This window comes from Pleurodeles waltl, chromosome 4_2, assembly GCF_031143425.1.
Source record: "Pleurodeles waltl isolate 20211129_DDA chromosome 4_2, aPleWal1.hap1.20221129, whole genome shotgun sequence".
Taxonomy (NCBI): Eukaryota; Metazoa; Chordata; class Amphibia; order Caudata; family Salamandridae; genus Pleurodeles; species Pleurodeles waltl.
In genome coordinates, this window is record NC_090443.1 from 983,897,728 (window position 1) to 983,912,557 (window position 14,830).

The 14,830-nt window shown below is 44.8% G+C and overlaps 1 protein-coding gene across 1 annotated transcript in view; it reads right to left on the reverse strand.

The window, feature by feature from the left end:
• Positions 1-14,830, reverse strand: part of TESK2 (testis associated actin remodelling kinase 2) — a 456,655-nt gene that overhangs the window by 316,950 nt on the left and 124,875 nt on the right. The window contains exon 4 of the mRNA XM_069232834.1: positions 9,720-9,841. Coding sequence (XP_069088935.1) covers positions 9,720-9,841 — 122 coding nt within the window. The remainder of the gene's footprint in view (positions 1-9,719; positions 9,842-14,830) is intronic.

The following is a 14,830-nucleotide window of genomic DNA, read 5'->3' on the forward strand; positions in this document are numbered from 1 at the left end:
CGCGTTTACACTCGAAACAGGAAAAAAAAATACTCTACAGAGCACATGGAACAGAATACAAGGAAACTATACAAATTAGCTTTTAGGAAAGGAAAATGTGGGCGTGGCCAGCCAGGTACATGAAGGTAAAGCTAAAACCCCGCACCGAGGGCACCTTTAAAGGAACAGTCACCTCCATCAAAGAACTCTTTTGTGCAGAAAGCAAAAACAGCGCGTTTCTCTTCGTTGGAAAAAAACATAGTCAGGCCCCGCAGGAACAAATACTGCACATCCACGGAGAACAATGGCTGCAGTGTTGGCACCGGAGCAGCAGCTCTTGGCTCTTGGACCACAAATGTCCAACTGTGCTCGCGTTTAAAGGAGCACTGTAATGTGTGGTGCAATATATAGTTATATATTATATTGTCTATCCTCACCTTTTAATCTTTACTCTGTAATGCATGTTTGTGTTGTGCTTTCATGTCTTCCTGTACTTCACTATTCACCTTTGAAAGGGGTTTATAATTGTATTACATCAGTGCCGGTCAGTTTCTAGAGTGTGGGAGGCGATTCAGTTGGAAGCTCACTCTGGACCTCAGACGCTGATGGCTGTCGTGGATCTGAGAGATAAAGAACCAGCTTGATCCATCACCAGTATGTGAAGAACTGTTCCTATGGAGAATGATTATTTGTAGAAACGAGTATAAGCCTCATACAAGCACACACTCCTACACAAGGGATTTCTTATTTTAAATCCTAAAGATGAAGAGTACAGACATTTTTTTTATTTTTTATTTTTTTATAAATGCACTTAACTGGATTTCATAGTAACATGGCACATTCACATACACCCCTTAGGTAAATTGTGAGTATTTACCTTCAGACATATAAAGTGTGGCAGACGTGTTTACCTCAAGCATCCGACAATATGCAGCATGAAAGCCAATCAGCCGTAAACAATTATACTTTTCTGTTAGAATTACAGAAGGAAAATTAACAATCCCTCTTCCCTCCCCCCACAGCTGCATCCATAGTAATCTTGCATTAGTGGTGTGGGTGCTTCTCTAGTGCCTCCGAATAAAAAGCATATCATGTCTGTTAACATATATGCCGAATTTCGCCCGGGAGGGGTGGAATACTCAGTAATATGGTCTCTTGCTAAGCAAAGGGGGCCAGATTATTCCCTATTCCAAGAGTGGTCTTCTATGTATCTTTCCCCCAGCCTCCAAATCCAAGTCGAGGGCCTGGAGGTCCGCTACCAGAGCCTCTCATGCCGGGTGCCAGCATCATGGTGCCTATCTCTCTCCAAGCCTTCTGTAGCAGTTCCCTGCCCTCACAAGCCGCCCACTTCAGATTCTTTAAGATATTTCAGCATAAGGGGGTCACCCAGAGGATTTTCAATTTCTCATAATTTCCCTATTTGCTATCAGAAATGCCAGATCCTGAAATCTGCTAGTAGCTTTAGTTTTGGGACTGTGCAGAAACCAGCTCAAAAAGCAGTGGCCCGGTGTACATGGAGCTTCTTCGCTCAGAACAGTCTCCAATATCTCTGTAATCTCCTCCCATTAGGGATGCAGCCGGGGGCAGGACCATAGGATATGGAGCAGGACCGCCCCACCTCACCACATCTGAGGGCAGGCAGCATCCACCACCTGAAAGTAACTGAATGCGTTCTGGGGTCAAATTTCTCTATGTAAAATATAGAAATTGATCATTTTAAAGTGAGCTTTATTAGGCAGTGTGCATGTGTGTGAGTAGTAGTAATAGGTGGTCCCCCCGCCCCTCCCCCCAAAGTCTCCCCCGCTTTTCTAAAGGACGAGGTAAGTCTTCCCCAATGGCTCGGTATAAGCAGGTGACAACATTAACAGTGACGGAGGACAGGGCTATGTAGTGACAGCCTCCGTGAGCCTGAGGTTTAGCAGTGCCGGTTTGCCAATGTTTCCAGATCGTTGAGGTGACCGCCCTGTGTAGGAGGAAGTGTCCCTGCAGGAGATGTAATTCTTCCCAAAAAACCTCAAAAGGAAGTAATTCCCCTGATCTGTAAAGCTCACCCAGCATAGTGGCTCCCACAGTCACCCATTCTTGTAGCTCCCTTCCACCCCCCCACGTGTGGCAGTTCTCTTAGCATTGTAAGATTCAAATCTGGGTTAAACGGGTTCTTTGGACGAGTTTAAAGCAGACATCGGTTCAAACATCTGATTATCACCCAGAGTTCCTCTGTGTCCAGGGGTGAAATACATCGTAAATCCCAAATAAGGCAAACTTCTGGGAGCTCACTGCAAGGGAGCTAATTCTTCTGTCAGATTTTTGTCAGGAGCAGCCGGAAACAAACAAGATTCCTGCCAATTCACCTAGAGCCCCAACAAGGACCCAAACCTCTCCAGCGTAATCTTAACACCAACCAAGTTCTTAATTGTGTCCCTCTGAAAGATCAGGAGATTGTCTGCATAGAGAGCTATCCTGTGCCAATGTCCATCAATACTCAGTCCATGAAAATTCATACTGGACTGTGCCCAGGAAGCCAGAGGTTTCATGGCCAGGGTGAAAAGCAATGGCGACAAGGGGCACCCCGCTGCGTTCCTCGCCCCACGTGATAGCTGTGCGATATTACTCTGCCCGCTCGAACCCTAGCAGTTGGGTCCATGTAAAGCAATCTGGTCCAAGCTATAAACCAGTCACCTAGCTGCATTTGCGTCATCACATTGTACAAGTAACCACATTCCAGGCTGTCAATGGCCTTCTCAATATCAACAGTGAAAAACCGCTTCATTCACTTGGTCGAGATTCCTATGTTCTAGTATTGACAAAAGGCGTCTAATATTGAAAGCTGTGTTATGACCAGGGATGAAGCCAGCTTGGTCAGGGTGGGTAAGACCGGTCATGTATAAGAGAAGCCGGGTCACCAGAATCTTGCTAAGAATCTTAAAGTCTACATTAAGCACTGAGAGTGGTCAGTATACTCTGTAGTCGCTGGGAGATTTCCCTGGTTTCAGCAAGTGGATAATCACTGCCTCCTGAGCCATGGCCTTGATGGACACCTTTATCTCCTGTTGGCGACATCCCCTCCGAGAACTTTAACCTCTTCTGCAGAGAGATGAGGAAGGCCCAGGAGATCTAGGTAAGCGCTTACTGTTTCCCCATTATGGCAAACTGTACTCTCATAAAGCTTCAAATAGTACTGGAGAAAGCAGTTATTAAACCCTTTGTCTGTACTCCCGGCCTCCCCCCTCTAATTCAATTTACAGTATAGGTGAACCATGTTTTGCAGGTTAGCCAACCAGGCTAATAGCATACCAGTATGGTCCCTCTCCATATGTGTGCACTCCATATATTCCTTATAGTTGAAACAACAGAGTGTTCCAACTTTAACTGCCATCTCTTTTTAAAAGAAGAAGGCTTTGCTGGAAGTTCTGATTTCAGAGCCATTGTATTTTCACTTGGCAGAGTTAGTCTCCCACCTTCAGTACCTCTCTTAACAAGGAATGCTATGTGAATGCCTCTCAGATCCAACATAACAAATTATCAACTCTCAACCAACTCCCATCCCCCAGGATAAGACGGGCAAAACACCCATCCAAACAAGAATCATTAGAAACAGAATAAGTGGGCACTCCCACAAGACATGCATTAGCAAGGATGTGAGCTCCCACCCCCTGATTGAGAATCCTCAACAGCTTCCTAGGAGGCTTGCATCGGTAACCTAGTGCCAGAGCTACTCAGCGAGGCCCTCAACTCCATTACGAGGGTCTGTTCCTGTCGGACCTCTTCTCCCACTGGCGCCACCGGGTTACGTGGGCCACTCCTCAGAGGCCCACGAGGACACTGGCCTTTAGGTGTAATACTGGGGCCTGGCTGCGGTTGGTGGTCAACCAGCCCAAAACCTCTTGCAGGGATTGAAAGAACCAGGTTCCCTCAGGGGTCACCACTGAGTTGGGCTACAGACATCATTCCATAATGTATGCCTGTATTGCTACATACACTACGTGCATGCGGCAGCACTACGTGCAAGGTAAACAGTGGTGCAGAGTGTGGACCATTGGCCTCTGCTTTCATTGGCCTTCGCTTCCATTTTGGTTCACGACTCCATTTTGTCGAGTCTGGTTCGGTGCGTAAGGCACTGTTCTGTGTTTTTCCACAAGCTTCGGCAAGCTGAAGGGTGGGGTGTTTTTCTGCTCAACTTCGCTCCATCTGCCTGGTACGAAGGGCGCTATTTACATTCCACGAGCTATCAGTTAGAACAACAGGGGGATGCGCCTGTACACAAGGAGGAATGCAAGCTTCACCTTGGAGTCCTCTCCTGGGAACTTGGCCCGTTCTGAGGAGACGTCTCGAAGGGTGAACAAGGTACCGCCGATTGCACAATTTGTAAAGGAGGGGGTCTTTTTCTAGAAAAGACTCCTGGGCGTTAGTAAATACTATAAAAGTTGGGGGCCTGGATGGGCTGGTTTAGGAACTCTCTTCTGGGTTGGACGCAACGCCAGGAGGACTGATTGTCCCGAACAGAGGCTCCCTGTGCCAGCTGATTTGGGTTCCCCAGCTTTGTGTACGGCGGAGGGATGCAGACGCTCTTTTCGGTGAAGCTTTTCAATTTATTAAGTGTATTGTGTGTGCGCGCGTAATATGTACTTATTCTTGCAGTCATTTTCATGCTATTGAGCATTGAAGTATATTGTGTGTGCGCGCGTAATATGCACTTATTCTTGCAGTCATTTTCATGCTATTGAGCATTGAGGTATATTGTGTGTGCTTGTATTATATGCACTTACTCTTGCAATTATTCACAGAGTGCTTATATCTTTATCATTATTCTCATGTTATTCTCCTGATGTATATATATATATATATATATATATATATATTAGTGTGGTTTAGTTTTGCTAGCTGAGAACTTGCCCCTTAAATAAACTTGATTATTCTACTTACGAAGGTGTTTGAGAGTGATTGCTTTACATTGTGCCTTAAAATATCCTGAAGTGCATAGTTTTGATATTCTGAAGAGTAAAGCAGCACAAATTGGCGTAGTCGGCAGGATGTTGACAAGGGGTGGTGGGATTGGGCTTTTGGATGGCTGCCTAATTTAGGCCAACTGCGTTATATCTTTGGTGTAATCATTATCATAACAGTTATTTTAATTTCATTATGTTGTTGTATTCAGTGTGTGCCTAACCTTCTATCTCAGTTTCGCCCAAAAGCATTGCCATTTCAGCTTATAGGATATACTTAGTTGTAAGTTGGCCAAATGGTCCAAGGGTGGAAATGTATTGCTACATACACTACGTGCATGTGGCAGCACTACGTGCAAGGTAAACAGTGGTGCAGAGTGTGGACCATTGGCCTCTGCTTTCATTGGCCTTCGCTTCCATTTTGGTTCACGACTCCATTTTGTCGAGTCTGGTTCGGTGCGTAAGGCACTGTTCTGTGTTTTTCCACAAGCTTCGGCAAGCTGAAGGGTGGGGTGTTTTTCTGCTCAACTTCGCTCCATCTGCCTGGTACGAAGGGCGCTATTTACATTCCACGAGCTATCAGTTAGAACAACAGGGGGATGCGCCTGTACACAAGGAGGAATGCAAGCTTCACCTTGGAGTCCTCTCCTGGGAACTTGGCCCGTTCTGAGGAGACGTCTCGAAGGGTGAACAAGGTACCGCCGATTGCACAATTTGTAAAGGAGGGGGTCTTTTTCTAGAAAAGACTCCTGGGCGTTAGTAAATACTATAAAAGTTGGGGGCCTGGATGGGCTGGTTTAGGAACTCTCTTCTGGGTTGGACGCAACGCCAGGAGGACTGATTGTCCCGAACAGAGGCTCCCTGTGCCAGCTGATTTGGGTTCCCCAGCTTTGTGTACGGCGGAGGGATGTAGACGCTCTTTTCGGTGAAGCTTTTCAATTTATTAACTGTATTGTGTGTGCGCGCGTAATATGTACTTATTCTTGCAGTCATTTTCATGCTATTGAGCATTGAAGTATATTGTGTGTGCGCGCGTAATATGCACTTATTCTTGCAGTCATTTTCATGCTATTGAGCATTGAGGTATATTGTGTGTGCTTGTATTATATGCACTTACTCTTGCAATTATTCACAGAGTGCTTATATCTTTATCATTATTCTCATGTTATTCTCCTGATGTATATATATATATATTAGTGTGGTTTAGTTTTGCTAGCTGAGAACTTGCCCCTTAAATAAACTTGATTATTCTACTTACGAAGGTGTTTGAGAGTGATTGCTTTACATTGTGCCTTAAAATATCCTGAAGTGCATAGTTTTGATATTCTGAAGAGTAAAGCAGCACAATGCCCAGCTGGCGGAGTCTTTTCTTGGCCTCAAAGAAGGTGGAGCGACGCCTCTGAATCCCAAATAAAATCCCAAGAAAATTCCAGGAAAATGTTTTACTCTTTTGTTCACCATTAGGTCTCCCTTGCAGCAGGCCTGCGCCAAAATATATCTTCAGTCTTTGTAGAGAAGGAGTTTCACCACAACTGGCGCCCCCAGGGCTGGCGGTCCCTTGGGCAGGCTGTGAGCCTTCTCCAGGGCAAAGAGAGGTAATAGACCCTTCTGAGGCAGTTCTGCTTGGATTAAGTCCTGGAGGTATTCTATCATATTGTCTCCTTCCGCACGTTCCGGTTGCCCCACCACTGATGTTGCTGCAGCGCAGCCTGTTCTCACCATCTTCAGCCCAGAATTATAAATCACGGATTTTGGTCTCCATTTGGGGTCAAGTGGTAAGTCATCTCAGAGACAGTAGGAGGCACCCCAGCAATGTACCTTTCCACTGTAGTGACTATCCACAAGATGTTGGTTATTGTCTCTAAACAGGCTCAAGTCTGTCCCCAGGTATCAATTTTTGTCTCTAGGGCCTCCATAGATGCTGTTATTGCCTGTAAGATTTCCTGTAGTGTTGGGTCCTGCAGGGGTGCCATCCCAGGGCTCAGCACTCCCTCGCTGGGAAGTACGGTGTCTTGTTTATTTGCTATTCTACCCATTATAAACGCTTATGCCAGGATATGAGGCCGCTCTAGTCACAGTCCCTCACCTCTAAAGACAACTCCCTTGTACAGAAGGGGGGGTGGTAGCTGCAGTCCTAGGCTTCTACCCTCAAGGTGGTAGGGGATGAGGATAGGTCAATGGTGGGCAGAAACCCTTTCAAAGATCCAGGCGTGCACCTGTGGAATATCCTCTGCAGTGGTGCAAACCCCCAGTCTTGTATGCCAGCTTTGGCCGCTACCCGCTCACTTGGCTAGTCACTGCCTGCTCCCAGTGCCTTTCTGTCATCAGAGTTTTGTTCCATGGGGCACTGGTGTACTGTGAGTAGTAGGCCGCCAGCAGGTCTCTGCTCCCACCTCCCATGCAGAGGTCCTCAAAGCATCCTTGCAATTGTAGGGGCTCATGTGTCACCGTGGCAAGCACCACACCAGCGCACCCAGGGCTTCCCCAGCACAAGGTTCTCCCTCCCCAAAGTACAGATGCCACTGTGTGACAAATGTTAGTTTGTAACAGAGTGCTTTTGTGAATTTTTCTTCGGAGGATCACCAACACAATATCAACATCTCACTGTGGATCCCCCCCCCCCCCCAAAAAAAGAATAATAATATTGCAGAATCTCACGTAAGTGTACCAATGACAAATACAAAGAGAAATCACACCCACCGCATAACTCCAATACCTCAAAGTGTTGTTAGCCAACTACATCAAACAGCTGCAAACTATCCGAACACCATCAAGCCTGAATGCAACATTTTATCTGAAACTTAGCCCACACCACAGAGTGGGTAAGACTTAAATGGTTGTGCTACAAAACTGCTGAAACGGCTCAAGTGCCATATCCCATGGCATCCATACAGAAGCCTCCACCTTGTCCAAGAAGATGACGGTACCTTTAAATGAAGAGTAAAATCCTGCTGGATTCCCAGGTTCTCCACAGTTAATGCATATGTAAAAAAACATGCATTTAGTCATGTTAATTTAGACGGAGAGATTTACTCTTGTCGCATGCACTGCTTCAGACCATGGGTACTGTGGTAGGAGTAACAGACACAACCAGAAGTTCTTGAGGTAATGATAGATGCCACAAACTGAATTTCATTGTAAACAAGGTATTTTGGTCCTGGAATTGGAAGGGTCATTTGTTGCTATCAAAACCGTAAGCTGACAGGCACCATACCCAGCAACTTATTTCCATTATTTTATTTAAATTGTTATTAAGTGCGTGTCTTGCCAAGATTACTGGAGCACTGAACAGTTAATGACAACAGATAAAAACAATTACTTTACAGTTAGTAAATTACATAAATGACCAAAAAGGTCATAAGTAAACGCCCTACCTTCTGAACTTGCCAATACCAGAGAGCCCGAATTTTGAAAATTGTTGCTCATGATGAGCAGCGTCTCGCAAATGATGGTGAAAGGCATCTGGCAGCTTTGGCTAAAAATTCTTGAAGATCAACGTCAGAACTCATCCTATAAGCTGCGGTTAGCCAATGAAGCTGGGGCACATGTGACTTACTAGTCTCTTTTCACTGAAGACACAATACTACTCGCTGCACAACGTTTTAATCATAGGACGATGTATGATTTAATAAGTGGGTTGATCAGTATTTGAAGCTTTAGCGCGGGTATATCTACAGAGGACAACATAAGTCACGATAGAGTTGAAGATGGGTAGACCGAAAATCCTGTCCTTTGTCATGAACAGCTTGAAGTGGCTGACAGACTAATAAAGTAATACAGTTCCTAAAGAGACTGCTTTATAACTGCACCACAAAATTCCTGGCAGCTAGGCTTGCTGTGGTGGGGGGTGGCCCAAGTTAATAAAATCAGCTATATGGTAGGGAATTAGAAACTTCCCGCCGACCTCTATAGTTCAAGGGAGAGATAGTTTACAATTAATTACAAATAAAAGTCAAATAAAGTCATGCATTCAGGTCTCTCCCCCACAATGCACTCCCCCCCCCCCCCCCCCCCCCCAAACCCTAAGGCCTCTCTGGCGGCGCACTGCATAGTCAGCAGACCTATCAAATTCGATTTTGATGCCCTCAGAGTACCGCTGGTAGAAGTCACATAGAGACTTGGAAGAAGGAAGGACCAGGGAGGTAAACTTTAAAGAGCATCACACAATAGTATCATTATTGGAGAAAGAAATGCTTCAGTGTTGACTTACTGGTTCCTGCTCTGCCGCCAGCCTCCAGTCAACTGCTGGTGGTCCAATATATTGATGGCAGCTGACCAGTCAGATAAGATGAACTGCAGATATCAAATATGAGGGGAACTGGTGCAAGGCACGCAGATACATTAAAAAGAAAAAAAAGAATATGCCCTTATGGAATTTGACAGACACACTCTGGGCATAGGGGACTGCTTCGAAAGTACCCCTTAAAAGAATAGCTTTAATTTTAACATGTATTGAATTTGCAGCTACCTAAAACAATCAGGGTGCTAAGAGGATCAAAAGCTACCCACATGTACAACAAACAGCCACAATATACTATTAGAATAAATCCAAAAATGCAGAATCCATTGCCAACCCTGGGGAATATATCAAAGCAAACAGGAGAGGAGATAAAAAGAAAACAAAAATGCGCTTCTATGCTTGGCCTGACCTGCTTCAGTACTGCATGAGGACAACATACTGATTCAGTGGATGCTCTAGCAGGCTTTTGACCAGAAATAGGAAACAGATGAACCACACTGATGATAGCAGGAGGTAGGCTCGAAAAAAATGGCATTGTAGGCTTGGATAAGGATTACCTCAGGATGTTTGGATGCGAGAGTCGGTTCATGAGCTGCACCTCCTTCAGCATGTTGGCTCGGTTGCTGTACAGTGTGTTCATCTTCAGGGCCATGACCTGGTCTGATGTTCTGTGACGCACCTAAAAGAACAGACAAAAGGGTAGTAAGGGCCTAATGGACCCAATGCAGCATCTGTCATAGTCCCAACGTTACACAGACTTTCAAGGGGGTAATGTATGTCGATTAAAGTACTGCTTTGGGCGGCTTGTTTTTGCCCAAAAACAGGTGAATGGTGCAATACACATAATGATCATGCAGGCAATGGGACAAGCCATACAAAACCTCCATTTATCAGAGAGAGAAACTTTACAGCCCTTTGAAGCCTCAGTGAGCGGATTTGTGCACCCTTTGTGTTCTGAAGAAGGCTCCATTTCTGAAGGTGCTTCAATGCTGTGAAAATATTACCTCCTTGTGATAGACAATGAAGTTCATTTGAACAAAGTTCAAATAAAACTCCACGGTCCTCCTAACCTGGGCTTTCCACTGAGCCAGCCAACAGGCTGCCTTACCTGAAACCAGGATGAGAAGGGGAAACCAGCAATAAAGAGGAGGAATCCTGAGGTTCATGAGCCAGACACACTACTGCACTTGGTAACACACAAGACCTGTACTGGGTGCAGCTTTAAGTAATGTTTGGGGAGGCTGGTAAGCTGTGCATCACTCTAGGTCTCCTTAAAGTGCACTTAATGAACTGTCTTCATAGTCGAGCTCACTTGTGGGCGCATTTAGAAAAAATTAGGGTTACTTGTGGTTCCCTACCCGTTTGCCTCCAAAGGAAATAAAATAGACATTTCTTTGGACCTCTGTTCTGTGCAATGTGTGCAGGAGACTCAAGTTTGAAATGTGTTCTACAGTATTATGTCAAAACACCCAAACAATAATCTGCTGGGGGGGGGGGGGGGGGTGTTGGGTGCTGGATTTGTTTCAGTATCTTTACAGAATCAAACATGCACTGAAATCCAAAGGAACTGGCATTGGCAGCCAGTCGTTTGGCTTTGTCAATGTTTATTTTGCCATGGTTTTTGTAATACTGTATTTTTGAGGAGAGGACAAGTCCTCAGTAATTTAAAAAAGTAAACACTGGCTAAAGGCAGAAATATTTTTTGTCCTGGCAAACCACGCAATGACATAGCAGTCCCGGACAGTGAAAGAAACTACTTTGTGTGGATGCGCTCATTGTGAAATAGGGGCCGACCCACTGCTGTATTCTTAGTGGACGGAAGAAAAATGTGAATGACAACAGCATACTAATAGATGAGGAGGGCAGGCTGAAAACGTATGTATAATTTTAGCAAAATCAAAAGGTCTGGGCTAACTTGATACTATAGGAAACAACTCCATACAGTTTAAAAAAAGAAAACTGGTGTACTTCTCTCCAACCTTAATTTCTGCCTTCTCTTTCTCACCTCATTTTGTACACTGGCTAATTTTGTTGTTGCTAATCTGCAGGAGTCCAGACAAGTCCACACTACAGTGACAGCAGCGGTAATGTGTATGAAGAAATGCTGTATTGAAGATGTAAATCCAAGCAACTGCCAGCTGTTGTAACTCTAGTTTGACTTAAAAAGTCCAGGAGTAAATTTAATTTAATTAATTTGTAAAGTGCATGGCTATTCTAATGGAGACTCCCAGCACTGCAACAGCAGGAGACAAGAAATTAGACAGCAGTGACTTAAAACAAAAAAACACATTTTCAAGTGTTTTTTAAACATCTCATTTGGAGAACAGTCTCAGAGGAAGAGGCCTCCTAAGTTGAGGTCCTAGGAAGGCAAAAGGATGCCCCCCTGTGTTGCTAGTTTAAACTGGAGGACCACCATTTTGACTTCCTGAATGCAGAAGTCGGGCCAGGGGATAGCGATGGATCAAACTTCTTATAAAGTGGGGGCCACAATTTTTCATAACTTTGGACATATAACTGAGAGCTTTAAACTTAATTTGCTTAACAATGAGGAGCTAATGAAGCGCCCAAAGATGGTAGGAGATCAATTCAAATTTCAGAACGGGGAAAAGCAAGCGAGCTGCAGCATTCTGTACAGTCTGAAGTCTTTTCACAGCAGACTTAGTAACTCTTAAATATAGGACACTGCCATAAACAAGCAATTAAATAATTAAAGCCTAAAACATAGTTCTGAGGAGCAATTAGCAGAATCCAGCGAATCTTGCAGAAGCATCTTAGCGAGACTAAGCAGTCAGTGGCTACCTTGTTAATTTGAAAATCCATATTCAATTTGTCGTCAAGCCAGAAGCCTAAATCTTTGACTTCGCGTTGAAGGAGGGAAAGCAACAAAATCTGTATGCCATTATCAATCAATCAAATAATTTCTTAAGCGCACTAATCACCCGGTAGGGTCTCAAGTCACAGGGGTGGGTTTGTGGGTGGGTGGGGGGGGGGGGGGGGGGAAGTTAGGTGGCCGGTTATTGCTCGAAAAGCCATGTTTTTAGGTGCTTTCTGAATGTTAGTAGGTCCTGGGTGGGTGGAGGGGGAGGTTGGGGGGGGGGGGGGGGGAGGGGAGTTGCAGGTCTTGGCGGCGAGGTGGGAGAAGGATCTGCCGCCGGAGGTGGTGTGTTGGATGTGGGGGACTGTGGCAAGGGCGAGGTCGGCGGAGCTGGCGAGTAGGTATGTGGAAGTTTACTCGTTCGTTGAGGTAGGCCGGTCCAGTGTCGTGGAGCATTATTGTGGGCCCCAAAGACTGGGCTGATTACATACAACTAGCATTTCTATCTTGTTACCCCTTAGCTTAAGACAATGTCTTAACTTAAGACGGTGTCTGTGCAAACTCTGTTGAACACATGCTCAAATTAGATAGTATAGTACCATCCAATGAGTGCAGAGACACAACGATTTGTGTATCATCACCATAAGAAAACAGATTAAGGCCATTCGCTTTTACTATGTCCGCCAAAGGGACAAAGCCTGATCAAAGCTAATCTAATGCTTGGAGGGTTGAATTTTAAGATAAAATGTTCACTCCTGCATATGCTGTAAACTTCCAAGGCGAACAATTCAATTGACAGGAGAAATTCAGACTAACTGCTTGCTCAAACAGAATAAAAATGCAGATCATAGTTTACCAGACGGAATGGTGGCAAGAAGGTAAACAGCAAAAAAAACTGAGAAGCCTGAAGGGATCCTTGACGTCAGTCGCCTGTACCCAGCGTGTAGCAGTAAAGCCCTTCTGAGCTCTGGGCCATAAATCTAGCCCAACAAAGGAGCCTTGTTTCAACCAACGCCTTAACATGCCTTGCTCACAAAATTAAGATGACCCTCTTTCTCTGAACTGCTAGCGAGCAATCTCATGATGTTTACATCTGTAAATTACTGGTTCCAGGAGACTAAATTCTGTAGAAACTATTTCAGTCTCACTTTATTTTAGATACCATAGCTTCTAACCTACTGCAACCTCTTTCAACCCTTTACACACCATTGCGTGCAAACTATAATGGATGCTTACTAAAAATATCTTTAAACAGTTACAGCTTATCATCTAAAGTTCCATAACATTCACACACTTCCTGCCTTTTCGTGTTTTACCTGAACCCCTGAATCCAAGGGCATAAAGCTTCTTTCCATAAAATTGAAGCCATAGTAACCAAACCACCAGGTTCTCTTCCAAAAGTCCAGATACTAGGCATTGCAATTTCTCATCTGTTGCAGACTCCTGTAATGCGCAACAAACAAGTTACTTACCTTCGTTAATGCTTTTTCTGGTGGATACAGTAGCTACCTGTGGATTCCTCACCTTATGAATTCTCCCAATGCGCCAGCATTCAATGGAAATTTTCTTCTTAGCTCTCCACATCGACGAGGACGTCACATTTGCACGGCTCCGCACGCGACTCCGTCTGACGGCATCGTGGCAATAAGAAGTCCTTGCTGGCGTGCGGACGTCAGTTTCACCTTTAACGTGCCTTTGAGGCGAACAGGTGAATACCGACCTCAAAAGAACAATATATACCAATCCAAATATAAACCACAATATTGGTTTATATAAAACCACCAAAAACGTATATACATTTATAATAAAAGAAGTCTTGGTATGACCATACATGCAACGGGGAGGTGAGTGGGACTGTGAGGAATTCACGGGTAGCTACTGTATCCACCAGAAAAAGCATTACCGAAGGGAAGTAACTTGTCCTTCTGATGGATACAACTACCTGTGGATTCCTCACCTTATGAAAAGAATCCCAAAGCAGTCCTGCACTCTGAGGTGGGCGCCTGACCGGTCAAACCAAGAAATCCTGCAAAACAGAACACGCAAAATGGCCGTCCCTCCTAACTTCCAAGTCTAAGCAATAATGCTTCACGAAAGTGTGGCGGGAAGCCAAAGTTGTGGCCCTACAAATTTCAGCAACTGGGACACCTTTAGCCAAGGCCAAAGTAACAGACAACCATGGTAGGATGGGCCCTAATACCTTCAGGAGGAACCTTCTTTACCAGTGTATAACAAATCTTTATGCAAAGAATGACCCACCTGGAAAGGGTTTTCTTATGGACGGCCTTGCCCCTCATCTTGCCCACATATCCAAAGAAGAGATGATCATCAACTCAAAAGTCTCTTGTCCTCTCAATGTAGAAACTCAGAGCCCTTTGTGGATCCAAGAGATGCAGTCTTTCCTCCTCCTTTGATGGATGAGGAGGAGGGTAAAAGGATGAGAGTGTTATAGACTGATCCATATGAAAGGGAGTGTCTACTTTAGGAAGGAAAGCCGCCCTGGTTCTCAGCACCGCCTTGTCAGCATAAAAGGTTGTAAAAGGAGGTTTCACACTAACAGCCTGAAGCTCACTCACACGCCTAGCCGACGTGACAACCATTAAGATAACTGTTTTTAAAACTAAAAGCCTCAACGGGCAAAAATGCATAGGCTCAAATGGTGAACCCATTAAGAAAGTCAGAACCAAATTCAAATCCCACTGAGGCATTACAAACGGAGTAGGAGGAAACTTGTCAAGCTTTTCAGGAATCTAATAACTATAGAGGACTTAAATAAGGAAAGCTGATCAGGAAGGCACAGAAAGGCTCACAGTACTGATAAAAAAAAAACCTTCACAGTCGCAACTGCACATC